General features: G+C 45.2%; 2 protein-coding genes across 3 annotated transcripts in view; one reads left to right on the top strand and one right to left on the bottom strand.

Annotated features, from left to right (window-relative positions):
• Nucleotides 1–511: 511 nt before the first annotated feature.
• On the bottom strand, nucleotides 512–26,813 carry Cops7b (COP9 signalosome subunit 7B). Of its 2 annotated transcripts, none has more exons than XM_085697227.2 (7): nucleotides 26,345–26,813; nucleotides 19,665–19,842; nucleotides 16,655–16,730; nucleotides 10,689–10,777; nucleotides 7,556–7,758; nucleotides 5,208–5,313; nucleotides 512–1,727 (listed from the first exon to the last, which is right to left on the bottom strand). In XM_085697227.2, the coding sequence occupies exons 2-7, from the start codon at nucleotides 19,824–19,826 to the stop codon at nucleotides 1,569–1,571; spliced, it is 795 nt and encodes a 264-aa protein (XP_085553353.1). In that variant the 5' UTR covers nucleotides 19,827–19,842; nucleotides 26,345–26,813; the 3' UTR covers nucleotides 512–1,568. The 2 variants fall into 2 exon arrangements, with proteins under 2 accessions (XP_085553353.1, XP_085553346.1); XM_085697220.2 differs by lacking the exon at nucleotides 26,345–26,813 and adding an exon at nucleotides 22,319–22,451.
• Nucleotides 26,814–26,939: 126 nt separating this feature from the next.
• Nucleotides 26,940–27,886, top strand: part of Pde6d (phosphodiesterase 6D) — a 44,316-nt gene continuing 43,369 nt past the window's right edge. The window contains exon 1 of the mRNA XM_048428884.3: nucleotides 26,940–27,140. Within this exon, the coding sequence (XP_048284841.1) occupies nucleotides 27,091–27,140 (50 nt within the window). The 5' untranslated portion in view covers nucleotides 26,940–27,090. The remainder of the gene's footprint in view (nucleotides 27,141–27,886) is intronic.

Raw genomic sequence — 27,886 nt, 5'->3', positions numbered from 1 at the left:
TTTCCAGTGAGGATATGGGATGCAGGGAGCGCCACATTTATTTAATAACAGGACCCCTCTTCCACAGAGACGTAATAGGGGAATTCATCAAACACACATGGGGAGTCCAACTTAACCTCTGTTGGGCACAGAGTTATATGAGCACATGGACCAGCATAAAAGGAAAACAATACTTTTAACACTGGATCAACCCACTTTTTACCAATGCTACTAAAACAGAGCTCAGTCTCTACGTCACCCAAACTACTGCTCTCCAAACCCACCTGTACAGCCCCATAATCCAGTCACAGATGTCAAATCTACACTTCTGTTATTTTGTTTTTTTTCTAAAATGTGCTTTTTTTCTCAATGAAGTTTAGATCAGTTCAGGGCCTCCTCCTCCCCTTAGGAAAATAAAGAAAATAAACACACACATACACACACACACACACACACACACACACACACACACCCCCTCCAACCAGGTGAGAAATCCCCGGCGATTAGACTATAACAAATATTGACACAAAGGGAGAAAAAAGCATGTTGAAATGTATTAGAATCAACCTGTACAAAAAAAAAATTAAAATATAACCTGAAACTGTTCAAGTTCAGAAAGTCTCGTCAAGTCCTTTTCTCTGGTCAGGAGTATGTCATCAGAGGGCTCTGGATTGCCAGCCAAGGAGGGGCAGGAAGGAAGGAGAAAGAAGCAGCAATGGTCCTTCACCAATCTGAGGGGCTTCGGCACCACCATTCCTACCCCCAGGGACAGCCAGGAGGCATGAAAGATCTCGGGAGAGCAAATGTTGGCAGACAATCCCAGTGGGCAGCTGGGCCTAGGTGCCATATCAAGGCTGAGTAGTCAGGGACAGCAGGAGGAGTGGCCAGCAGAGGACACCAAGCAGGAGAAACACCTCTGCCACCCACAGACCCCAAGCACCCTCCACTCATACTCAGATACCAGAGGTTAGTCAGCCCAGAGCTCCCAACTTGAGGAGAGATCCTGGCTGGGCTGAAGAGGTTGAAAACCCAAAGGGTTAGTAAACAGAGCCCAGCACCACATCCCTCCACGGCCTGAACTGGCACTGCCAACAGGGGTAAGGCAGGAGGGGGAACAACGTGGCTACCTGACTAGAGACACCTGCACCATTGTGGGTACTGTGGTACGTGGGGCTAGAGAAGCACGGCCCCCTCTTCACTCAGAGAGGAGCCTCCTCCACAGTCATCCCTCGGGGCTGGGTAAACTGCCTCCAGCTTAGGACCAGCCTGACAAAATGACATGGAGCAAGAGAACAACTGGGGGTGGGGGGAGCCCATACACAGAGACAAGGAACCCCTGGAGGGAAGCTGGGCAGTGTCGGACCCTGTTAGGATGGCATCCGCTGAGCCCCTGAGTCTGAAGGGAACAACTAGGAAAGGAGGCGAAGGAGGAGCAATCATTTTCCGCAATGGTACCAATGGATGGGGAGGTACTGGTGAGGGGTGGGCAGGTCTGGAACTCACTGCAGCTAGAGAGGGGAGCAATAGGGCCTGGGTGTCCCCTCCCCACCTGACCCAGGCCTGGTGAGTGCCAGCTGCCCCAGCCGGCCCTAGTGGCGGCTGGAGACCAGACCTTTCACTTTGGACATCTTCTTAGTTGGCTGCCTCTGCTCAGTATGAGGGGGACACTCTCGTTCAGCCAGTTGCTGTTCCATTTCCTGAGCTGAGGAGGATGCTGTTGCTTTGAGTGTCTTCTTGATGTTGCTAACCTGGAAGGAGAAACAGAACTTGTGTGTCCTACCTGTACATACAAACCTGAAACTCACCAAGTCCTGTTCTCACTCTAAGGACCACCTAAAGACGTGGCCCAAATCCTCTGCAACAAAATCTAAAATGATATTCAGAAACCCAGAGGAAGACACACAGGCTGTTCATAAATGAAATTGGAAATGAGTTCAGCAAAAAATGTGGAACTAGGAGCTGGAAAGATGGCCCCAGAGGCCAGAAGAGGGCATCGGCTTCCCTGGAGCTGGAGTTACAGGTAGTTGTGAGTCCTCTGGAAGAGCAGCAAACACCCCTACCTGCTGAGCCATCTCCCCAGCCCACACGTTTCTACTTTAAGAACCAGTGTTTGATATAAACAGCCTTCGTTTACCTCTGCACACTGGGAGCATCTGTGAAGGATGTCCTTAGACTGGACTTTCCAAATCAAATGGATGTAAGTTTCATACTGAATCATTATCACTGTACAGGCTGAGTATCCAGTGTCTGGAATGACTTGAACCTGCAGTGTTTCAGATTTCAATGTTTTTCAGGATTTGTGGATGGATAGATTTGGGGATACATCTTAGTGAAGCTCAAAAGTTTCTTCAGATTGGGGTTTGAGCGATGGCTCAACAGTTAAGAGCACTTGTTGCTCTTGCTGGAGCAACAAGAGATCCTTAGTTCAGTTCCCAGCACCCACATCTGGCAACTCATAACATCCCATAGTTACAGAGGATCTGACAACCTCTTCTGGCCTCCTCAGGCACCCAACTATATATGGTATATACTCATACAGGCACACAATATACACATAAACAAAATCTTTTTTAAATGTCTTTAGCCAGACATGATGGCACATAATCCTAACACTGGGGAGATGGGGGTAGGCAGCTCTATGTGAGTTCAAGGCCAGCCCTGAACTGGTCTACACAGTGAGCTCTAGGCTAGCCAAGACTACATAGTGAGACCATGTCTAAAAAATAAGTAAGTAGATTGATAGATAAATAGTCTTTTAATAAAAATTACAACTCCTTTAAAAAGTTCACCTAGTTGGCTGAGATAACACAGTCAGCAAAGGGCATACCTTGCAAGTACAGGACCTGATTTTGATTCTAGAACACATATACAAAATGCCAAGCATAGCAGAAGACATTTACAGTCCCAGGGCTCAGGTGGCAGAGACAGATCCCTAATCCTCACTGACCAGTCAACCTGACCTGGTTTGCCGGCATCTATGTGCCTGCACAAACTCATGCATCCACAGGCCTGTGCACCGGTAACTACAAATCTACACACAACGGGAGGAAAGGAGGTGGCAGAAAGATAGACAATGACAATGAGTGCTTCTGCCAGGCAGTGCCGAACTGAGTGCAGATGCCCATGTCCAGGACTCAAGAAAGGCCTCCCAGGCAGGTCTTTAGTCTCAAAGACTTTAAGGTACCCAATCATCTGCACCCCATCTTTCACACCCATTTGATAGCAAGTACTCCCACAAGTGCGTCTTCTTTGACCTAAATCTGACAAGGGCCCTTCAGGCTTTGTTCCTCAAGGAACTGGCTTAGAGGCTGCCTCTGCCCCACCCCACTCAGGGAACCTAGAGTTGGCAGAGCTTTTCAAAGGCATCAGGAACTTCCCAGTGGGTGCACCTGTTAACAAAATGTAGCCTGGTACTATCAGATCAGAGACCCTAAAGACAAGCAAGAGACAGAAGAGTTCCCCAGGGGGAGGGGACAGGGGAGAACTCAGGGCAGTGCAAGAGACAGGCAGGTGTGGTGATAGGTAATTATAGTCCCGGTACTCCAGAGGCCGAGGCAGGGGGACAGAAAGCTTGAAGCCAGCCTGGGGTGGACTTTAGAGAGCAAGTAAAAGCAAAAAGAGCAAACAAAATCAAGCCCACAGGAAAATCTGTGGAGATGTGAGAGATGGTGAGAATTGTGCTCTGAGGTACCCAGGAGGCATGGTTTTAGCACACTGTAACAACTGAACTCCTGAGGGATTTTCTCCACAATAAAAAATTGCGCTTACTCTTGTTCTATTACCCACATGAGGGGAACACAGCCTATTTTGTGAATGTATAACAATAGCTATATATTAATATTCCACAGAACACCACACACAGGCACATTTAAATATAAAGAAAAATACATTCCGAAAGCAAATGCGATGAAGGGAGGCTTCGTGATGCTGCAGCCACATTCCTCTCCCTCCAGAGTGCTGCTCAGGGGCACTGCGAAGCCGTGGAACACTACTGCTGTATTACGTCTCCTCCAGGTACGCCAAACTACATCTAAATAATGTTATTCCTATAAAAGGCTAAAACGAGAAACTTCTCAGGCAGTTTGTCATAGGGTTGACTGAACTCGGAGGGAGGCTCTGGAAGGCACAACTCACCAGAAAGTTGTTGTTCTAAGATTTGAAAGGAAAACATCAAGTTTCTCCCCTCTGAACAGCAATGTAATTTAAGGACAAATGGAAAAAAAATATATTTCACCTACTCAATTGACAAAAATGATTGTAAATCTGAGCCAAGCATAAGAGAAGTAACCACACAAGGAGGCTGTGACAGGATCACCTCTGTTCTTTGTAGGTATGTGTTATGTTCAGGCGAGGATGCCGTAAGCACCTGAAGCACAGCTCAGCCAGGGGATGAGCACCTGCTCCTGACACCAGATCATGAACCAAGGTGCTGAGCTCTGCCCTCTCTCTCCCCACATCAATCTGCTCTAAGTGTCCTAGAAAGCAATTGGTTAACAGATTAACTGGTATGAAAGAGGTGGCCGGGGCTGGAGAGATGGCTCAGTGGTTAAGAGCACTGACTGCTCTTCCAGAGGACCCGGGTTCAATTCCCAGCACCCAAATTGCAGCTCACAACTGTCTGAAGATCCAGTTCCAGCAGATCTGACACCTTCACACCAATGCACATAAAATAAAGTTAAATAAACCATAAAAAATATAAGAAAGAAAGAAAGAGGTGACCTTGCCCTGTCCTTATATTTCTTTCAAATTTCAGTACTTTTTAGTGTTTATTATTTTATATGTGAGTGAGCCTGGGCATACGTCTGTGTACATGGACATGGATGAGCCATGGAGGCTAGAAGAAGGCACTGGATCCCCTGGAACTGGAGTTCCAGGTGACTATGAGCTACCATGTGGCTGCAGAGAGCCAAATCCAGGCCCTCTGCAAGAGCGGTGAATCCACTTAACTGCTGACCTATCTTTCCAGCTCCCTTCTATCCATTTTGAAAACACATCATCACCATTTCTTTTCTTCAGCAGCTGCAAAGTGTGCATACACCAGAGAATTACATGTTCTATAATCTAAGCTGCTCAGTCTCGGCCACATCCCTACCTTCCAGCACCAAACCCCAGACGTGTTTAAGGGCTATTTGTTGCATTCACAGGAAAGCACATGACAAAGACAAAAACACTGCAAATTCATATTTTGGCACACCCTAAGAGAGGAACAAATGTCCCCGTCTCTTTACCTCTGCCTCCACCTGCTGCTGAGTCCGGTGGTGGTTCTCTTTGTACTGGTTGGCTCTCAGAACTTGCTGTTCAATGCCCAACAGAACTGCCTCACAGCCGTCACACCTGCAATGGAAATGCCAGCCCTGAGTGCCTGAGTGCCTCCGGAGGCCCAGCACCAGTCCCTCTCTCCTTCCAGACAAGTTCACAGACACAGTGGGCTGGGGGAGTTTCCTGGAACACAGCTCTAGCTTCCAGTCTTCGCAGCCCATAAGAAACAGTGGTACAGACTAAGACAGGAGGAGGGACAAACTCTACAGGTAACCCTGGCTGATCCCTTTCTACAACAGAAAAAAATACATTTTCTAAACACACGCTATTTTAGAGATTGCCTTTTTCCTCAGAATTTGAAGTTATTTCCTACTTATCAACAACTTCTCACTTTTGGGCTTGGTGACACAAGCCTTTAATCCCAGCACTCAGGAAGCAGAGGCAAAGGCAGGCCTGAGTTCAAGGTTAGACTGGTCAACACCAGCCAAGTATACAAACTGAGATCCTGTTTCAAAAATAAAAACATTTAGGGCTGGAGAGATGGCTCAGAGGTTAAGAGCATTGCCTGCTCTTCCAAAGGTCCTGAGTTCAATTCCCAGCAACCACATGGTGGCTCACAACCATCTGTAAGGAGATCTGGTGCCCTCTTCTGGCCTGCAGGAATACACACAGAAAGAATATTGTATACATAATAAATAAATAAATAAAGTGTCCAGTCTGTAGTATTTTAAAAACAAAAAACAAAAAAAAATAAATAAATAAATAAAAACATTTTGGAAAAGCAATATAATGAATATTCACATACTACCCACTACTACTCAATATGGTCAACATTTTGCCGCATTTGTGCTCTCTCTCAGGACACTAACTCTGTTTCTAATTGACCTCTAACATCTAAATAGGAGTTCTGAGAGTCTCTTTCAGTGGCTGAAGTGATGGCTCCGTGGTTAGTACACTTGATGCTCTTACAGAGGATCCAAGTTCAGTTCTCAGCATCCACGAACAAGCTCACATCCATCCATAATTCCAGCTCTCTGATACCTCCTTCTGACATCTACAGGCACCAGCTAAACACAGTGTACTTCTACACATGCAAGTAAGACATTTATAAAATAAAAATGAATACATTCTTTCTTGGGCCAGAAAAGGTGTATGCATATATTTCTCTGTGTAATCCTGACTATTCTGGAACTCACTCTGTAGACCAGTCTGGCTTCCAACTCACAGAGATCTGCCTGCCTTGGTCTTCTGAGTACTGGGATTAAAGGGGTGTACCACTAATAAATAAATCTTAAAAGAAGAAAAATCTGGGTGTGGTCACACTTGGGAGGCAGAGTTGGGCAAATCAGAGTTTAGGGCAAATCTTAAATTTGATCTAAACCACATATCCCTCTAACCTGGGACACATAGTTCCCTGGATTAGAGAACAAGTCCCTGTCCCCAAAACAAAAACAAAACAAAGCAAGGTTCCCTATCTCCCAGCACAAAGCTGTCCACTCTGCCTAACGACATACAGCATGCTGTGAGCTATATAGGATTCTCCCCACTTCCAATAATGTTCTCTCCCTCCAAACTTCCTCACGATTCCCTAAGAAGCTCTGGCTTTATAAGCTCCAAATCATTTCAAACTCACAGCAAATCCTTGCAGAACATGTAATCACTTTTGCAAACATCAAATTCTACTAAAATAAAACTATATCTCTAAGTCCCAGTTCTTTTTCTAAATTCACTTTCTTTTTTGGGCAAGAGGTTGGTTGGGAATTAAGAGTCTCCAACTGGCCTCCAACTCATAATCCTTCCGCCTCAGCACCAAGAGCTGAGATTATAGGCGTGTACCACTCAGACAATTGTGACCTATGCTATACACCTATGTTCCAAGTCACAAAAGCCATTTACTACAGCCCTCACGACATTCCACCAGCACTAACTAGCTTAACGTGCTACTAACGAACATTACTTCCTGAGCTTGGCCAAACTGAGTTTATGTTCGGAAGGTACAGACTCAGTGCCACACAGCCAGGATGCAGAGATCCTACCTGCATCTCCACATGAGTATTTTATGGCCAACTGCTAAACAGCGCTGCTGCATTTAAAGTCAGTTTTACAACTCAGGCCAAGGAAGCCTGAAATGATGCCTAATGCCACAAAGCTGTAATTAGAAATGAAGCCCCACTTTCAGTCTCTGTGTCCTAGGGCCTCAGTTTCCTGGCTGCCCCAAGGCCTACCACAAACCTTTGGCTGACTTCTGAAAGTCACAATTTTATAAAGAGAGACACAAAGGGCATACTAGAAGCTCCCCTCCATTTCCCAGCCTCACCACTCGTGCAAGGTCTTGACAATATTGTTGATATCTTTCTTTCGGATGTCACGGCCAATGCAGAAATCCACTTCTAGCAGCTGGTTTCGCTGGTCCAGCTTGCCCTGGATGATGTCAGTGTAGACAGCCTCAATAATAAGGTCTTCTAGTTCCCGGAGATTCCTCATCTCCAGGTCCTTCAGCAGCACAGAGTAGGGGATACACTGTGGACAGGACACATGACAGTTAGAAAAACCACTTGGCAAGCACTGCAAAAAAGACAAAAAAATTCAAGTATTACCCACAAGGCAATAGCTGTCTCTCTGTGCTTAGACAATGCAGGCCAGTGGTAATCATCAATATCTAAGACAATAGGAGATGGATAAACTGTGGAACCTGTGACACCCAAACAAGATCCACAGCACCCAAGGAAGCACCTTCCTAGCTCTCTGCTCTCCACTTCCACACCCATCCTCTGAGAGATGCTAAACACTCCTTCCACAGGAAAGAGAAATACTCAGTATTTGATACGCTGCCACCTTATGGACGCTTTGAAGCTTGCAGCCATTCAGCATTCTAAGCAAAGTCTTCAACAGATCCCAGACACTGAATAGATGGCTTACCCAGTAGAGGCATAGCAAAACAAAATAACAAAACATACACACCACCACCACCAACAACAACAACAACAAAAACCAATCGCCTCGCAGGCTAGCACATCTACTACCTACAGCGGCCAGTAGAGCTGGGCAGTTCACAGTTGATCCTGAAGTTTGTGCTTGTTTCTCAAATTCTTATAACCTACATCAAATCTCCAATAACAGCCCTTCATACTAAAAAAAGAGAGTATCTAAACATATGTATTCTATAAACCCTGAGATATCAGAACTAGTTTAGAAATAAAGGAGAAACAGGCAAGTGGAAGGTGAATACAGAAGAGAAACACAGCAAGGAAGGGTTTCTGATAGATTAAAGCATGCTCTCTAGGGGTAATGGATGGGTATAAAATGATAGGCCTCGAGAGAAGAAAACAGTCTTCCTACTCCTGGCCAAGTGTCGGTGACGCACAATCCCAGCACTCAAGAGGCAGAGGCAGGCGGATCTCTGTGAGTTTGTGGTCAGCCTGGTCTACAAGAGCTAGTTCCAGGATAAGCTCCAAAGCTACAGAGAAACTCTGTCTCGGAAAAGAAGAGGAGGAGGAGAAGAAGACAGTCTTCCTACTCTTTACCATGCTTAAGAGGTCCATGACTAGGAAAAGAGAAGGGTCCTTGTGCCCCGATTACCCTGGAAAGTAGGGCCGACTAGGCCACGAGGACAGCACAGTGGCGGAGCACCAGACAAACATGCACAGGCGCTGAGTTCCAACCCCGGAGTTTAATCTCCAGAACAAGAGAGAGGGAGGAAAGGATGAAAAGGGGAAGAGGAGCTTTCCACCTGAAATACGAGGCTGGCGACCAGAAATCTAATCTGTGATTTAACAACTGAAAAGACAATCAAGGAACAAACACGCAACTCTTAGTTACAGAGGAGAAAAGCAAACTTATCACAGACATACTCTCACAGAAAGACACTGCTAAGCAGGAAGTAAGCCAAAACCAACTACAAATTAATGGAGTCTGGCCCTTCTCTGTTAAAAGCTGTAAGCTACTGGCTGCAAGGCTTCTTCTAAATTGGCTGAGGCAGAGAACCAGCAGTTATATGTGGTGGAATTTGACAGGATAGGTCCTAACGTTGGCATATGAAAATTAAATAAACACAAAGTTAGCAGATAAGGAAAAAATCAATTAATGCAGTTTACCCTGAAAATCCCAAAGAAAAACAGAACAGGTATCTATCTTGCCAGGCAGGAGCACACCTTTAATCCCAACACTCAGGAGGCAGAGGTAAGTGGAGCTTTTTGAGTTTGAGGTCAGCCTAGTTTACAGATCAAAGTTTCAGGACAGCCAGGGCTATACAGAGAAACCCTTTATAGAAAGAGAGGAGAGGAGGGGAGGGGAGGGGAGGGGAGGGGAGGGGAGGGGAGGGGGGGGAGGGGAGGGGAGGGGAGGGGAGAAGAGAAGAGAAGAGAAGGAAAAGAAAGGGGGAAGGAGAGAAAAAGAGACAGAGAAAGAGAGAAAGAGAAAGAAATAAAGAAAAAAGAGAAAGAAAGGAAGGAAGGAGTGAAGAAAGGAAGGAGGGAGGGAGGAAAGAAGGGAAAGAAAGAAGGGAGGGAGGGAGGGAGGGAGGGAGGGAAGGAGGGAGGGAGGAACGGAGAGAGGGAGAGAGAGAGAGAAAGGAAAGGAAAGCAAAACAAAACAAAATGAAACAAAAGAAATGTATCTCTCTGGACTAGTGGTGTGGCTCAATGACAGAAAGTATTTGCCTCATATGCACAGCCTTAAATTCAATCCCCAGTATCACAAACCAGTAAAACTCCACTCAGCCCAACACAGCAAGCCTTTCCTCCAGCATGAGTGCAATCAATTTAGTGCACTAGGGAATCAGGAAGCTATTAACTTGCTGTAAAATCCTTACTAAGGCTAGGTATGGTGTGACACACATGTAACCTAGCATGTGGGAAGCTGAGGCAGGAGGATTGCCATGATTGTGAGGTCAACCTGTGCTACATAGTGAGTTCGATAGCCTTGACCACATAGTGAGGGTCGATATCACGTAACAAAAACAGTCAAAAGGGAGCTGGAGAAATGGCTCAGTGGTTAAGAGCACTGACTGCTCTTCAAGAGGACCCGGGTACAATTCCTAGCACCCACATGGCAGCTCACAACTGTCTGAAAATCCAGTTCCAGGGGATCTGACACCTTCACACCAATGAACATAAAATAAAGATAAATAAATCATAAAAAAATTTTAAAAAGTCAAAAAGATACCTTTTAAGAGCATTTAGGTAGCAGGCTCCTCTTAACCTGGCAACGGCTTCCCCTGCATGAAGCCCCATAGCATCCCAGAAGAGAGACATGATGAATCAGTCATTGCTGGGCTTGCTTTTCCAAAACAGAATGGGGAGTGTCTGTCCACACATTTTAGTTGCTATCTTTTTATCTGCCAAGTACATTTCGTGCATTTAGGATATTACTAGCTGCAAGTTCTTTCACTAATGGCAATAAGACACCTGAGCCGGGGTTCAGATGAAGACAGAAAAGGTTTGGGACAGTACCTTCATTCTTGATGCCAAACTCACGATGGTAAGATGTTTCAGCTTGTTCTGCTGAGCTGCGCTCAGTTCTGGCAGGCTCTCCTTGTTGGCTGCTCGGTCCCACCCACCACAAGAATCAAGACACAAAATAAAATTAGGATTTATTTTTATGATAAGCTCATCAACTCCCCCACCACATCCACTACTAGAACACTGTCAAGACTGTGCACTTACACTCTCCATCAGCAGCCCCTACCTTCTCTGGAAGACCATGTGCTTCCAGAAAGCAAAGAGAGGAATTTAGTATGAAAGCCAGACATGAACAAACAAAATGACATGACCAACTATCTTAATGGAATAGTGTTGGTGCCCCTTGTGAAACTCAATGAAGTTCAACAAACCTTCATCGAGCATTTATGCGCAATGCACATGTCTTACAAGGAGAATCAGAGAGTCGAGGATGAATAAAACTCTGGGCTTTGTTGGGAGCTGAACCACACAACTCAAGAAGCACCAACTATGTGGAGTACACAATTCAATAATCCTGGATGTGTCCTCAGGTTTGTTTTGTTTTGTTTTATTGTTGACTTTTTGAGGGAAAAGGGGTTGAGACAGGATTTTAGGTAACATAGGCTGACCTGACACGCATTATGTAGTGAAGGAGGACCTTGATTTCCTAATCCACCTGTTTTTGCCTCTGCCTCTCAAGTGCTGGGATTACAGGTGTAAGTCACTGGTGTGGGAGAATTATCTGTATTCTGTCAATCATGTATTTTAATAAAACGCTAATTGGCCAGGCAGGAAGTATAGGTGGGTCAACCAGATAGGAAGTATAGGCGGGGCGATGAGAACAGGAGAAGGCTAGGAAGGAGGAAGTCCCTCTGCCATTCCTGCACAGACCACCAAAGAGGCAGGATGTAACCTGCCCAGCTGAGAAAGGTACTGAGCCGTGTGGCTAACGTAGATAAGGATAATGGGGTAACATAAGTTATAAGAGCTAATAAGTAGCCTGATCTAATGGGCCAATCAGCTTTATAACTTATAGAGATCTCTGTGTGATTGATTTTCTCTGGGACTTGCTGACTGTGGGGTACCGGGTGGGAACAGATACCCCAACAAGCCGGTCCTCATGCTACAAGTCACCATGTCCAGCCTGTCTTACAACTGATGTTGCAATAGCTACAAATCCAAAGGTAAAACTACCAGAAGAGATAGTTATGAGGATGAAGAAGACAAAAGAAGAGAATAAAGGAAGAAAAGAAGAAAAAAAGGGGACAGAGAAAGAGAGAACAATCTCATTTGGAAAGTGCAAAACCACAAAAATGAAGTTTTCATGGAAGAAGAGTTTGAGATGAACCTTGAGGGGTGAGCACAATTTTAGTAATTACATCAATGGTCACAGTAGCAGCTACACATGACAGAGCACACAGCTAGATCCATTTACACATGTACACATGCAGCTCACCCTCACAACACTTCAGGAGAGAAGACTTCAAATGTCCTCAACCTCCTTGACCATAATTCTGGAGTCCAAAACACTAAATTATGTTTTGTCTGATTTTTGGTTTTTTGAGACAGGGTTTCTCCATGTAGTCCTGGCTATCCTGTAACTCACTCTGTAGACCAGGCTAGACTAGACTCAGAGATCACCTGCCTCTGCCTCCCAAAGTGATGGGATTAAAGGAGTGTACCACTACCATCTGGCTGGATTTTTTTTCTTAAGCATAATGTTGAAAGACATCAAACAACAATTCCTCCCTTAAATCTATATTAGTTTTTTATCCTATTTGTGACTATTCATCTGTTTTGTTGCCCACATCCCATAAGATTACAGAAAAAGGCACATATATCACATTACCTTTCTTCTGGTTTTCAAGACAGGGTTTCTCTGTGTAACAGCCCTGGCTGTCCTGGAATTCACTTTTTAAACCAGGCTGGCCTCGGACCCACTGAGACCATCCTGTCTCTGCCTCCCAAGCGCTGGGATTAAAGGCGTGCAACACCACCACCTGGCCCACACTACTTTTCTTTAAAAATATTTTTATTATTTTTAATTACGTGAGTATGTCTATATGTGGGTATCTGCATATGTGGACAGGTGCCTTTAGAGCCAGAAGCACTAGACTCCTAGAACTGGAGTTATAAGGAGCTGGGCTGCCTGATGTGGGTGCTGAGAACTAACCTCCAGTCCTCTGCAGAAGCAACACGTGCTCTACTACTACCTCTCCAGCCCCACGTTACCTTTTTAAGTTCGCCAAATTCTAAATCCTGAAAATATTTAGCCTAAAGACTTGTAAAAGTACTGGGAGGCAGAGACAGGAGGATCTCTGTGAGGCCAGCCTGGTCTACAGAGCAAGTGCCAGGATAGCCAGGGCTACACAAAGAAACTCTGTCTCAAAAAATAAAACAAAACAAAACAAACAAGACTTATATAATTACTCTCATTGTACAGACATGGAAACTGAGGCACACACGTGATCATTTAATTTGCTAAAAGACACAACTAGTAGAAGTGGATCTAGAATCTAATGCAGGTGGTTCCAGAATCTGGGCAATGCTGCCTCCTTAGACAGTGACAAAATATACTCCACAGAACAAAGAGCAGGTCAGAGAAATGTCATGTACCAGAAGTGGCAAACAGTTCAATCTGACAGCAACACAGAATAAGTAGAAGTGGCCAGTGAGAGAGGAGGAATACCAAGGAAACAGGAGCGGGAGTCTTGGGCCCCAGAATACTTTTATACTATCAAAAGAAGAGACGGAAGGAAGAGAGGAGATGAAAGGAAAATGAAACTAGGAAAGCCAAAAAGACGTACTTAGAAATAAAGGTAATATTTAAACCTGCAAGCACCTCACTCCTGACTAATGTTTCTTAATATTTTATTTACTATTACTGTGTGTGTGAGTGTGAGAACAGTCGTGCTACAGTGTGCAAGTGGAGGTCAGAGAGCAACTTTCCAGAGCAGTTCTTTCCTTTTACTAGGGCTTCAGGAACTGAACAGAAGTTGTCGGCCTTGAACAGCAAGTGCTGTCACCTACTGAGCCGTCTTAAGGTCCCGCACCCTCAACACTGAGAGGGAAAACACACACAAGGTCCTGCACCCTCCACACTGACAGGGGAAACACACACAAGGTCCCGCACCCTCAACACTGAGAGGGAAAACACACACAAGGTCCTGCACCCTCCACACTGACAGGGAAAACACACACAAGATCCCGCACCCTCCACACTGACAGGGGAAACACACATAAGGTCCCGCACCCTCAACACTGAGAGGGAAAACACACACAAGATCCCGCACCCTCAACACTGACAGGGGAAACACACACAAGATCCCGCACCCTCAACACTGACAGGGAAAACACACACAAGGTCCCGCACCCTCAACACTGACAGGGGAATAACACACAAGGTCCCGCACCCTCAACACTGAGAGGGGAAACACACACAAGGTCCCGCACCCTCAACACTGACAGGGGAAACACACACAAGATCCCGCACCCTCAACACTGACAGGGAAAACACACACAAGGTCCTGCACCCTCAACACTGACAGGGGAAACACACACAAGGTCCCGCACCCTCAACACTGACAGGGAAAACACACACAAGGTCCCGCACCCTCAACACTGAGAGGGAAAACACACACAAGATCCCGCACCCTCAACACTGACAGGGGAAACACACATAAGATCCCGCACCCTCAACACTGACAGGGAAAACACACACAAGGTCCTGCACCCTCAACACTGACAGGGGAATAACACACAAGGTCCCGCACCCTCAACACTGACAGGGAAAACACACACAAGGTCCTGCACCCTCAACACTGACAGGGGAAACACACACAAGGTCCCACACCCTCAACACTGCGAGGGAAAACACACACAAGGTCCTGCACCCTCAACACTGACAGGGGAAACACACACAAGGTCCCGCACCCTCAACACTGAGAGGGAAACACACACAAGGTCCTGCACCCTCAACACTGAGAGGGAAACACACACAAGGTCCTGCACCCTCAACACTGAGAGGGAAACACACACAAGGTCCTGCACCCTCAACACTGAGAGGGAAACACACACAAGGTCCCGCACCCTCAACACTGAGAGGGAAACACACACAAGGTCCCGCACCCTCAACACTGACAGGGGAAACACACATAAGGTCCCGCACCCTCAACACTGACAGGGGAAACACACACAAGATCCCGCACCCTCCACACTGACAGGGGAAACACACATAAGGTCCCGCACCCTCAACACTGACGGGAAACACACACAAGGTCCCGCACCCTCAACACTGAGAGGGGAAACACACACAAGATCCCGCACCCTCAACACTGACAGGGGAAACACACATAAGATCCCGCACCCTCAACACTGACAAGGGAAACACACACAAGGTCCCGTACCTAACCAAGAAGCTATTTGTAATTGGTACCTGCTGGGGAAGGGAAAATGAGTTTTCTCCAGCGGAGTGTCACCGAGTATATCAGCTGTACTCCAGGGTAGGCCCCATACCCAGGAGTCGTGAGACAACACAGAACGGACTCCATGGGTGTATTTTTTTCAGAGTTTTTTTGCTTTGTTTTTGTTTGTTTTATTATTTTGTCTTATTGTTTTTACTTTGGTCTCTATTTTTTCTTTTTGAGAAAGAGAGAAAGCATGAAGTTGGTTGGGTAGGGAGGTGGAGAGGATCTGGGAGGAGTTGGAGGGGAAAGAATACGATAAAAATATATTGTATGAAAAAAATTAGCAAAAACACATAAGTGAATTAAAATAAAAACATTCAAATGAGCTAGGAATGCAGTGGTATAGTGGTTTATTATGAAATAGTAAAAATGAATGTAGACATGATGGCACATATCTGTAAGATGAGAAATTGGGAGGTTGAGGCAGGAGGAGCCAGAGTTTGAAGTCAGTCTGAGCAGCATAGTAAGATTCTCACTTAAAAAAATAAATAAATATCTTCTAACTATGTATTGAACAAAGACCTGTGAAAGGCAAGGTATGAGACTGCACACACAATCTAATTACACCTATATAACACCAAACAAGCACAAAGGAGAAAAAAAACACCTAGCATCATAATGCTAATAGTAACTTCATGGTCTATGATGTTTTCTTATTTTCCAAATTTTCTTCAATATAGTAATCTTATTTTGGTAACATTCAAATTGGGTATGGTGGTTCATTCTTATAATCTCAGCACTCAAGAGAATGAAGCAGGTAAGTTTTGAGTTCAAGACCAGCCTACGCTACACATAACCCTATCTCAACAAGACAAAGAAAGCAAAACAAGAATTTTTTCTTAAAAAAATGTGTGTATGCGTGTATGTGTGTGTCTGCACATACCACAGCGTGCACTGCAGAGGTCAGAGACAACCTGCAGGGGTCAGTTCTCTCCTTCCACCATGTGGGTCCAGGAATTGAACCCAAGCCATCAGTCAGGCTTCCTATCTGCCTCTAGCTGCTGAGCTATCTCACCAGTACCCCTCAAAATTTTTTTTTGATAACATTTAAAATACTGAACTGCCAGGAGTGATGAAGTGTGCCTTTAGTTCCAGCACTCAGGAGACAGAGGGTGGTATATCTCTGAGTTCAAGGCCAACCTGCTCTGTATGAGTTCCATGCCACCAGCCAGAGCTACATAGTAAGACCCTGTCTCAAAAAACCACTGGATTATTTTGCTAGCTGAGTGAACTGTAAACACTAGTGCTCAAGACACTGATCTGGGAGATATACAGGCCTCTGTTCACGGGTGCACACACACAAAATCCCCATTTAACACCCAGGACATTAAAGGTTACCAGGAAAATGCTTTTGTGAAGTTACCTTCAGAGCACAGAAGATGGAGATACGGTCAAATCAATAATTAGACTTGCTTACCCTGCCCACACCCACACATTAGAACTCTACCACCCTACAAACAGCTGACAGGTACCACAGGCTTCAGATCTTCTGCAGGGTCTTAGCCAACTCACCTATGTAATCTGGGTACGTTCCATAGGCAAACAGGTTCAGCAACTGCAAGTACGCAGCATTAGCTCCTTCTGCAAGCTGAGAAAGGAAAAGTTTATCACAAAACAAATTTCTACTAATCGCTACAATAGGCTTTTTTTTTGGTTTTGGTTTTGGTTTGTTTTGGTTTTGGTTTTTCGAGACAGTGTTTCTCTGTGCAACAGCACTGGCTGTCCTGGAACTAGCTCCTGTAGACCAGGCTAGCCTCAAACTCACAGAAATCCACCTGTCTCTGTCTCCTGAGTGCTGGGATTAAAGGCATGTGCCACCACAGCCCAGTTTCACTACAATATTCTATAGAGGACATGTGACCAAACGTCAAAAATGTCATGGTCATTTCTTCCGTACTATTTTTTTAGGTATTTCCTCAGGTCCTTTCCACTTCTGATTCTTGGAGAAAACTAAACAACACTATTTAAGTCCAAAAGTGAACCTTCTTCCTTCCTCGGGAAAACATTTTGCACAATACATAAGACGTTCAAGTAGTTTCTTCCTCTCTTTCTCTGCCCCTTTGCCAGACACACCACCACAAAGCTGTATGCACTAGAAGCATCAAGTCTTCTTGGGCTCTCCCCTGACTTAAAACAAATACCGAAGGCTGGGAGTCTCGCCTAACATGCACACAGAGCTGGGTCCAATCCACACTACATAAAGGGGGTGTGGTGGTGCATGCCTGTAACTCCTCAGGGGGTACAGCAGGATCAGGAGCTCACATCACTCTCAGTTACCTACTGAGTTCAAAGTCAGCCTGAACAACCTGTGAATGAGAGCGTGTCTCAAGAGTATGGTGATCCTGTCTACATACCAACTGGGTATTTTATTGTTGCTGTACATGATATGTGTATGACATGTATGTGTGGTTATGTATGCAGTGCACATGTGTATGATCACAGAACAACTTTGTGGAGTTAATTTTCTCCTCCCACCTTTATGAAGGTTCTCAAAGATCAAACTCAGATCATCAGGCTTAAATGCCGCCACCTTTACCCACTGAGCCATCTTGCCAGTCCCCAATTTAGTATGGTGGCACCCACTAGAACAAACTGCATGACTAGTTCCAAGTTCCAGCACTAAATATGAACTGTGAACCCTGGTCATACTAGAATAGTGTAAGGTGTGACAGAAAGGCTATACTGGAACAGAGTTATCATCCTGAGCCAAATAAAAATGTTCATTAATTTATTTCACTTATGCCACGGGATGACAAAATGACATCCATGGGGAAAAAAATGTGAAGAGCTGCAATGCAGCTCAGGCTTATAATCCCTCACACTTGTAAAGCTAAAGGAAGAGATGACGAGCTCAAGGTCAGGCTGAGCTACAGGCTTGGGGGCCTCAGCAAGACCCTGGCTCAAAATAAAAGTAAAAGGAAGACTTGCACATAGTTCAATGGCTGAGCACCTGTTCAGCATGCAGAACACTGTATGTTCAATCCTCAATGACACACACACTCACCATCTCTTCCAACTTACCAAACCCCACAAAGCAAAACAGGGACAACATTATTCTATTTTAGCTATCTAAAAAAGAGTTTCAATAATTGCATCCATAATTTCAGAATGCTGACAAGCAACTAGTTTATTCCTGGCTCAAACAGGAACAACAGAAAGAGTAGGCAGACAAAGGAGATTCGCTAAGCCCCAATAAGCACCAATGTGAGAATGCTAGCATCCTTACATGCCTCAAGGTGCCCTTTGGAGTTACCATGAACATCCTCAAGTCTCAGGACCAGAGCAGAAGAGATTCAGTAAAGAACATTGAATCTAGCACCTACTTTTCATACAATTACAAAGTTAGCTAGATCTTTAATGCAGATACTCCAAAACTTCTCTGACTGGCTAAGTCTGTAAGGTCTTGCCAGCTTGTTTTTCATCCATTTCTTCTTAGCCAGTTCTCAACAGTCATAAAAAAAATTACTTGGCATGTTCATTCAGGAATCTGAAGAAACACATTACAACTAGTCTGCTTTCCTATTGGAAAACAAGCCTAGTCAAGCACAGAGGCACACTCCCGTAATTCCAGCACGTGGTAGATGGAAGCAGGAGGAACAGGATCAAGGCCAGCCTAGGAAACGTGAGAGTCAATCTCAAAAAAACCAAAACTAAACTAAACAAAAAGCCTAACTCTCAAATCTTCCTCAAAAAATTATTGATTGAATCTTTTTGTTTGTTTGTTTGTTTGTTTGTTTTGTAGAGTTTCTCTGAGTAGCTTTGGAGCCTGTCCTGGAACTTGCTCTGTAGACCTGGCTGGTCTAGAAACTCACAGAGATCCACCTGCCTCTGCCTCCCGAGTGCTGGGATTAAACGCATGTGGCATCACTGCCCGGCTTTGATTGAATCTTTACTCAAAGTCTACTACATGTCAGGCTATGTACTCAGCCCAAGGAAGCCACGGTAAGCTTAAACCACTCTGCCCTCACAGACCTTAGAATAAGTATAACAAGCAAGAGTTACATTAAATAAAAACTTACAATTAGGCCAGGCAGTGGTGATGCACACTTTTAATCCCAGCACTCAGGAAGCAGGAGCAGGCAGATTTCTATGAGTTTGAGGTCAGCCTGTCTACAAAGTGAGTTCCAGGACAGCCAAGGCTACACTGAGAAACCCTCTCTTGGAAAAAGAAAAAAACAAAAAACAAACAAATCCTTACAATTAACAAAATAAAGTCAGGCTGGCTGGGAATGTGGCTCAGTGGAAGTATGTACAATGACCAAAACTGACTACAACAATAAAACACTATCTGTGTCTAGATCATTGGGATTGTCTTACTATCTTTCAGACAACGAACAATACAATTTGGTTTTATCCAAGTCTAAGGGAACACTGAATAAAAGAGCTCTAAGACATTATCCTTGATCTCCTCCCCGCCAATTCCAATTAAGAGAGTACCAATGTTAAAATTTGCTGGAGACCTGGAGAATGAGAAGAATATAGCACAGAGAAGACAGAAAGACGGTCTGAAAACTATTGTTACCTCTTGAACATTGGCCAACTCCAGCAGTTCTCCAAACACATAGACTCCAGGAGCCTCCAGCACCTGGCTGATGAGAGTGGTAAGGGCTGAGCCACTGGTACCCTTGGCTAATAAAATAAACTGCTCCAGGAGGTTGCTTGAGGGCTTCTGTTCACCTGCCATTCTCTGGTTTTGAGATCTGTCCAAAAGGAAAACAGGTCAGTCATTCTACCACCTTTTCAAAGTGTGAACTGAGTGCTGGGTCAGACACAAGAGCACTTTAGTTTCACAACTCTCCATAAAACAGCCCCTGAATCTAGATACAATAACCACTTTGTGAGATGGGCAAACTTCACCCTGGAGTTAAAGATATTCTGCCCTCAATTCTGAAGTTGTTCTGAAACACACCATCTAAAAGACACTTTCCTACCTGTTCCATCAGAAGCATCATCTTCTAAGTCCTTAAAGCTGACCAGGACACAGGGGAGTTTGTTTACACGTTTTTTATCTACCTCATTTCTAGGCTCTAGTTAAAAGACAGCGAATACTGTCCATGCACAGAGGCAATTTTTGTGTCATTAGAATCATACATACAGGAGCTGAAGAAATGGCTCAATGGTTAAGAGCACTGGCTGCCCTTCCAGAGGACCAGGTTCAATTCCCAGCACCCACATGGTGGCTCATACCTGTCTGTAACTCAGTTCCATGGAATCTGACACTCTCACACCAATGCACATAAAATTAAATAAATTATTTTTTTAAAAAAAAGAAGAATCCCAAATACAGCCAGGCACATATCAGAAACAAAGAGAAAACAAGAGCCACATTTCATTGAATCAAAAACCCCATTTTTAGAGCTCCACAGTAAATCAATACTTAGCATATCATACAAGGCACTGGGTTGCCCAGCAATGGGGGAAAAAAGTCATTTCAGCATAGGAAGGTGGGAAAAATAATTACAAAATTAAGCAATGATAATTAAGATCTAACCGGGCAGTGATGGCACTTGCCATTAATCCCAGTACTCGGCAGAGGCAGTAGGACCTCTGAGTCTGAGTTCAGCCTATTCTACAAGGGCTAGTTCCAGGACATCAAGGGCTACACAGAGACCTTGTCTCAAAGAAAAAAGGAAGGAAGGAAAGAACGAATGGATGAACAAAGGGGAAAAAAGACAATTCAAATCTAGAAAATACATTGTTTAAGTCAAAAATTGCATTTGGCCTCCTGCTGATATGGACATTTTAACAAACATGACTCCAGAACTTGTACAAAATCTTAATAACAGGATATGAAGGAACAATGCAGATATTGATTTTTAATTAATTTATTTTATCTATGAGAGCATTTTGCCTGCAGGTATGAATACACCATGTTCATCCCTGGTGTCCACAGAAGCCAGAAAAGGGCATCAGGTCCCCAGAGAATGGAGTTACAGATGGTTTGTAAGCCATCATGTGGGTGCTGGGAATCAAACTCGGGTCCTTTGGAAGAGCAGCCAGTACTCTTTTATTGTTTTTTCTAGACAGGGTTTCTCTCTGTAGCCCTGGCTGTCTTGGAACTCCCTTTGTAGACCAGACTGGCCTCAAACTCAGAGACCCATCTCTCTCAGCCTTCCAAGTGTTGGAATTAAAGGTGTAGGCCACCACCACTGCCTAGGCAGCCAGTGCTCTTAACAGCTGAACCATTTCTCCAATTCCCAATCCCAATGTAGATATTGTATTGTCATCGTCAAGATATTTGGTACAGAAGAGTTCATCAATTGTGTATATGCATATATACTGAGTGTGTGGGGGCTCTAAAGGAACCCCACATAAGATTTGTTTTCCAAAAATGACACACACTGAAGAATGTGACAAAATGAAAGAAAAGGGGCATGGGTGTGTGGGTATGAATGAAGAAAAAAAAAAGTCAAAGAAGAGCCCTCTCAGGATATTAGGAAAAGTAAGTATGTTGCTTCATTTAGGGTTACCTAAGAAGATCCTCTCAGAAACAGAAAAGGTGAAGTACTACAAAACAAAGAGTTCTGAGGAAGAAAAAGAAAAGCCGAGGAAGGGAAGAAGAAAAGGAGAAGGGGAGAAGGGAAGGAAGACAGGTGAGGAGAAGAAGACTAAGTTAGAAAATGAGGAACAAAACCTGGTCATTGTCCCCACCCGCCAAGCAGACACAACCGAAAAGATGGGACTCTCAGCCAAGAGACTAAGTGGAAGGAGCAGGGTGGGAAGAGAATTGGGGATGGAGAGAAACTCGGGTGCCTCTGAAAGATCTCAATCTCACGATCAAAGTCTGCGGGGATACCGTGGATGGAATAAAATGGTGACTGACGTTTTTATTCTGAAGTGGGAGGGTCCTCGAGGAGATGGTTAGGGACGGAGTGGAGATGAATTCCCGTCTCGGGAAGGCGCTACTCTGAAGCGCCAAAAAGGGTCAAAGGAAATAGCCTCTATGAGAAGGGGCACATCGAGGGCAGCTACCGCGTGGAAGACGACAGTCGCAAGCTAGAGCGGACGTCAGAATTGGTGGGCTTGCTCCTAGCCAGCAGCACACAGTGAGGACCTCCCGGTGTCCTGCAACGGGGGCGGGGCGGCGTGGCCATCGGCTTTCTTGGGAAAGCCTGCGGGATCGAAGCAGGAGGTCCAGCCAAGACCAGCGGGACCTGCCCTCTTGCCGTCCCCTACCTGTCCGCTCCGACTCTCTGTCCTCTTCGCCGGTGTCTCGGCCTCCCAGAGCCTGCTTGCAGGTTGTCAAGCTTCCATGATCGGCCGGGCGTCCGGCGCTTTTCTGTCTCCGCCGACCCGTCACCGGTGCTGTTCCCCCGGAAGCCTCCCACCGCTGCACTCGAGTTCCGCCTACACAATGTTCCTGCTCGGCTTTAACAACTTCCCACCTAGAGTGAGATTGCGGCTGGAGAGGAGGGTCCGAGACCAGCTGCAGCCCCAGAAGTAGAATAAAAGGCAAGTAAAACACAGGGCCCGAGGAGAGGAATGTGGCCTAGGTAATTGTAGGGCCTATATAGTAGCTGTCATCATCGCTATCCTGGGCCAAAAAGCACCCCTTTGGCTGAAACTTTCTTTACAAGTGAGCCCTCAGGCAACTGCGGCTACCTTGGCATTCTGACACACTATTTATTGAACTATGTTTTTTTTATTATTTGACAGATGTCCATATTTATCTTGCCAGATTCTCATAAAACGATGACTTGTATAAAATACTCTCGTTTTCCGGTAAGGCTAACAGTTGAAGTCAGTAAGTAGCAATGTTGGAATCCAGGCTCACGGAAGCCAAAGACTATGTTCCTAACCTCTATTCTGAAACTGTTTACAAATAAGCAGATGGAAGACTGGAGAGACGGCTCAGCGGTTAAGAGCATTTGCTGCTGCAGAGGGCTAGGTTGGGTTCTCAGAACCCACAGAGCAGCACACACTCACATGGGAGCTTACACCCCCCCAGAGGAAGCCTAGTTCCAGAGAAATCCAATGCTCTCTTCTGGTCTCTGTGGGCATGCACATGGTGCACATTCATACATGCAGGCAAAGATTGCAAGCACATAAATAACCTTAAGTGTCTATTGTGTTCTAGCAGGAATTACAGATCGTTATATGATGACAAAAGCAAAGTTATTGCCCTCACAGAGCTCCAGGCTAGTAAGTGCCGTGAGAAAAGCTGGAAGCACAGAAAATAGATTGGGGAAGAAAAACTAGATTGGGCAGAGGGTATTGATTTGATTTTTTTTTTTTTTTTGGTGTTAAAACATGGAAGAAGTCAGGCATGATGGCACATGACTTTAATTCCAGCAAACAGGAAGCAGAGGCAGGCAGATTTCTCCAGTGCCCCTCCTCCCAATCTTCTTTTTATTTTTACAATGTCCTTCTCTCATATATTTCTATAAAAATTCTATTAGCCATCTACTCAATGTTTCTTAAATTCAATGGAAAAAAGCAGTCTTTAAAAAAAACTTAAAGGGCCGGGCGGTGGTGGCGCACGCCTTTAATCCCAGCACTCGGGAGGCAGAGGCAGGCGGATCTCTGTGAGTTCGAGGCCAGCCTGGTCTACAAGAGTTAGTTCCAGGACAGGCACCAAAAACTACAGAGAAACCCTGTCTCAAAAAATCAAAAAAAAAAAAAACTTAAACTATTCTATTATATTAAATTAATCATTTCTGGCCATAGGCAGTTCTCTAGTTATTGCCCAGCCTGCTGCTCCTTTACAATGTACTTAATAACTTTCTCTTTCTCTTAAAAAAAAATGGAACTGGAGAAACGGTGTAGTAGTTAAGAAATCTCATCACTCTTATAGAATATCCAGGTTCAGTTCCCACCACACACACGGCAGTTTACAACCATCCATAAGCCCAGTTCCAAGGGATCTGACACCCTCTTCAGACATCCAAAGAGACCAAGCATACATATGGTGCACATACATACAAGCAAAACACTCATACACATAAGATAAATATTTTTAGCTGTGAGCCTAGTGTTTAACAGCTGAGCCATCTCTCCAGTCCACACATAAAATATAAGTAAATCTAAAACAATTTTTTAACATCTGTACTGGGGATAGAATGTAGGTGAGTAGTAAAGCTCTTGCCTTAGGCACTGTCAATCCCAACACTGATGCAAGTATGCAAAAGAGATAATTATATTTTGAAAGACATAGTAAGGGAATGAAGACATGCCACATTCTTGGAAAAGATACCTGCAAAGTATATGTCAGAAAAAGAAATCTTTAAGACTACATAAAGAACTACAAATCAGTAGGAAGACAAATGCCTAATTACAAAAAGTGGGCAAAGGCCTTAGCACTTGACAAAAAGCCCATTCAAATAAGCAGAAGAGGTGGTCAGCAGCAGAACACAGGAATGCATATTCTAACTAAAAGCCACATTTAGCCAGAATGGCTAAAATTAAAAAGACTTACGGCAAACACATAGTGTTGAGAATGAACACCAACTAGAACTTTCCTACATAGCAAGCAAAAGCCTCAGTTCTCAATCATTCTGGAAAACTGGCAATACCTACTACCACTGACCACCTGCATATTGTACAAGGTTAACAACTCTTTTCCCTAAAAATCTGTGCAACATGTCCACCAGAGGAAGCACACGGGAATGCTCACTTCAGAATGTAGCCCTGTCAATGATCAAACTCAGATGTCCCTCTGTTTTAGAGGAGATAAACTCTGGGGTTTATACGTACAACTTGCCAACTGAAAAAAAAATGGTACAAACACAAAACTACTGATTAACAAGAACACCAGACATACACTATACACACTGTGTAATCAATCACATTTAAGTGAAATCTACGCACAAAGTCAAATACAGACAAAATATCTAATAGCCATGAAATCAGGAGAACTGATTACCTCCAGACATGGGGATGCAGTACTGATTGGGGAAGGGTATGATAGGTCTAGAAATGATTTGCATCTTGATTTGAGTGGTACTGATGGGTGCGTATATCTTCTCCTCACCGAATGTGCGGCATATCTCAGTAACAAAGGCAACTCAAGATGAAAAAAAAAAATTTAACATGAGGGGAAAATCTCATCCTTAAGTCAGTGGTTCTCAATCTTCCTTCCTAAAGGCTCAGTTCATTAATACAGTTCATGCTGTAATGACCCCCAACCACAAAACTATTTTCATTGATATTTTATAACTGTAATTTTGCTACTGTTATAAAGCATAGTGTAAATATTTTTGAAAACAGAGATTTACCAAAGGGACTGTGACCCACACGCTGAAAACGGCTGCTTTAAATTAAAATGTCACTTCCACCATAAAGTTTTACCAGCTGTTGCACCTCTAAGGCGTTCTCCACCTGATCTTGACCAAACGGCGGAGAGGTAATCCTCTGTGGCATTCTAACATCTTTTCTTTTATGTCATTTATCATTCTATCTTGAATCTCCTTAACTCCCTAAACAGTTATCTATCTTCCAATGACGGTGACATAGTTTTCAATTACTCAGTACCTGAGCTAAAAAAAAAAATACTTGAAAGGGAAAAAAATGGGTGGGTGTTCAAATAGGTATAGTGGGAACAGGAACAGGAAAGAAGGCCTAAGGAAGGACATGGGCATCTTTAAAGAAACAGAGGGCTAGAGGGCTAAAACAACTCTATCTACTTTTTGGAAAAATCATATTAAATGTCAACTTGAATGACAAAAAAAAAGCAAGTCAAAATACCAAGACCTATATAGAATGAGGAAATCACACTATCACACTACAGCCTCTTTCAGGAAATCCAACCAAATAAATGCTTACCTATTCTCTGGGCGTTTCAACCTAGTTGGGGAAACTGCTCATTAAGGAGAAAAGCAATCACATTGTCATGTTGCTAAAAATATCACCTCCCTAGGGTAGTGCAAAGAGACCACACTGCAGGTCAGTGGACTTAAAGCCAAATTCTAACTCTAGAACTTGCTGTGATCTGTGTTCAATCTCTGCCTCTCCAGTCCTCATCTCATATTTAAAAACTAAAGATAAAAAGTGATTGCATTGGTAAATTCTTTTAAGTCTTCCTATACTGACATTGCGTATACAATCCTTAGTCTCCCAAGTCTGAAGCAAAAATACAACATAAACCCTGCAAAACACGTAAAAATGCACCCCAGAGTAATAAACCAGCACTGTTTGAGGAAGTCATTTTGTTCTATTATTTTTCAAGGCTTAATACGTGGTTTTGTTAGTTGTTTGCAGTCTTACCATGGTTTGCAGACTTCTGAGTTCCATGTAAACAGAAGTTAACTGTCGGTGGGCTGTCATGTCTCCAGGGAGGAAGAGGACGCTCCCGCCGGGTTTCAAGTAACCGGATTCAGAAACCAACCCTACAGAAGGATTCCAAATTTGCGCACACTGCGCGGCACACTGGAGCCTAAATTAGAAAGATGGAGCGCAGAATGTGCTGGGATTTGTAGTCCCCGGCTTCTAATGGTGAGCTGGGATAGCGTACTCCCTGGAAGGCTGGGAAATGTAGTTTCTGCCACCTTGCACAAAGCAACCTGCCACAGTCTCAGACCGCTAGTGTGCCCGGCGACGGGAGCAAACTCCTCAAGCCTCTGAAGATTTCAAGCCACCGCTCCGCTGGGACAAACTCTAGGCAACAACACGAATGAAAATTCTGTCCTCCGGGACTCCTCCGAGAGGGCCTTTCCCACTGACGCTCTCCGTCCCCGAGCGAAGCCGCTGAGCATTGTTATTGGCTCTCCGGGATGTCAATCGCCAAGGCTGGCTTGCTATTGGTTTCAAGGCGGGAGCTCCACGACTAGAGGGAAGGCGAAGGGATCAGGAGCGGGAGCTTAGGGGAGGGAGAGGCCGGTTCGGGTCTGGCCGCTACCGCTGCTTGCCTGAGGTGTCCGGCCGGGGAGCGGCTCCGTCCTCGGTTCCTGGGTACCGTCTGCGAGGCCCCGCCGAGCCAGCGTGGGAGGGCCGCAGGCGGCAGGCGCCGCATCATGTCAGCCAAGGACGAGCGGGCCAGGGATATCCTGAGAGGCTTCAAACTGTATCCGCCCGGGAGCAGGGGCGGGGCCGGGAAGGACTTGGGAGGAGGCCGGGGCTCGGAGGAGCCGAACTGTGGTGGGGGTGCCTGGTGGGCACCGGGGGGAAAAGGGCTGCGAGAGGGGGCAAGAAGGAACGGTGTGCCGGGCCCCCCGGGAGGGACTGCGAACGGGAGGCGGGCACAGGGGCGCCCTGAGGGAAGAAGGGGACGTTGACGGAGCCTCTGGGGGACGGAGGCAGAGGAGCCCCGGGACCTGGCTGCGAGAGGTGTCAGCATCGAACCGGTGTCCTGGGGCGCTGGTCGGAGCCGGGAGGCTAGGAGGGGTCTGTGGTCCGCCTGCAGAGGCCGAGGGGGTGCGGCGGACTGGCCGCTTAGTTTGCCTTGGAGCGTCTTTGGCGGGAAGCCCATGAGGGAGCAGGGGAAAGTGACTCCAAGCAGGTGACCTTGTGTGGGATAACTGTACATGCTCTTGGGTACCCCATCTCACTCAACCCCCACCCCCGTCTTGTTTCCACAACTTCTCTCCCTCACTTGTGGCTTCTTCTAGGGCTGGAGTAGTGGAGAGGTGGGGAAAGAGAAATCCAAGACCGACCCCACCTCAACACTTTCTTGGCCTTTAAAGCAAATTGGATGGTCACTTTTCTCCTCAACCTCTCAAGTTCTCTTTCCAGCAAGATGAGTAATGTGAGCGTGTGGTGAGATGCCTTGAGGTACTTTGGTTTTGAACTGACTCCTGGCAAAACTATCTT

The sequence above is a fragment of the Myodes glareolus genome, chromosome 1 (genome assembly GCF_982192425.1).
Source record: "Myodes glareolus chromosome 1, mMyoGla1.1, whole genome shotgun sequence".
Lineage (NCBI taxonomy): Eukaryota > Metazoa > Chordata > Mammalia > Rodentia > Cricetidae > Myodes > Myodes glareolus.
Note: the sequence above shows the minus strand (reverse complement) of the source record. Positions and strands in the feature narration are given on the sequence as shown.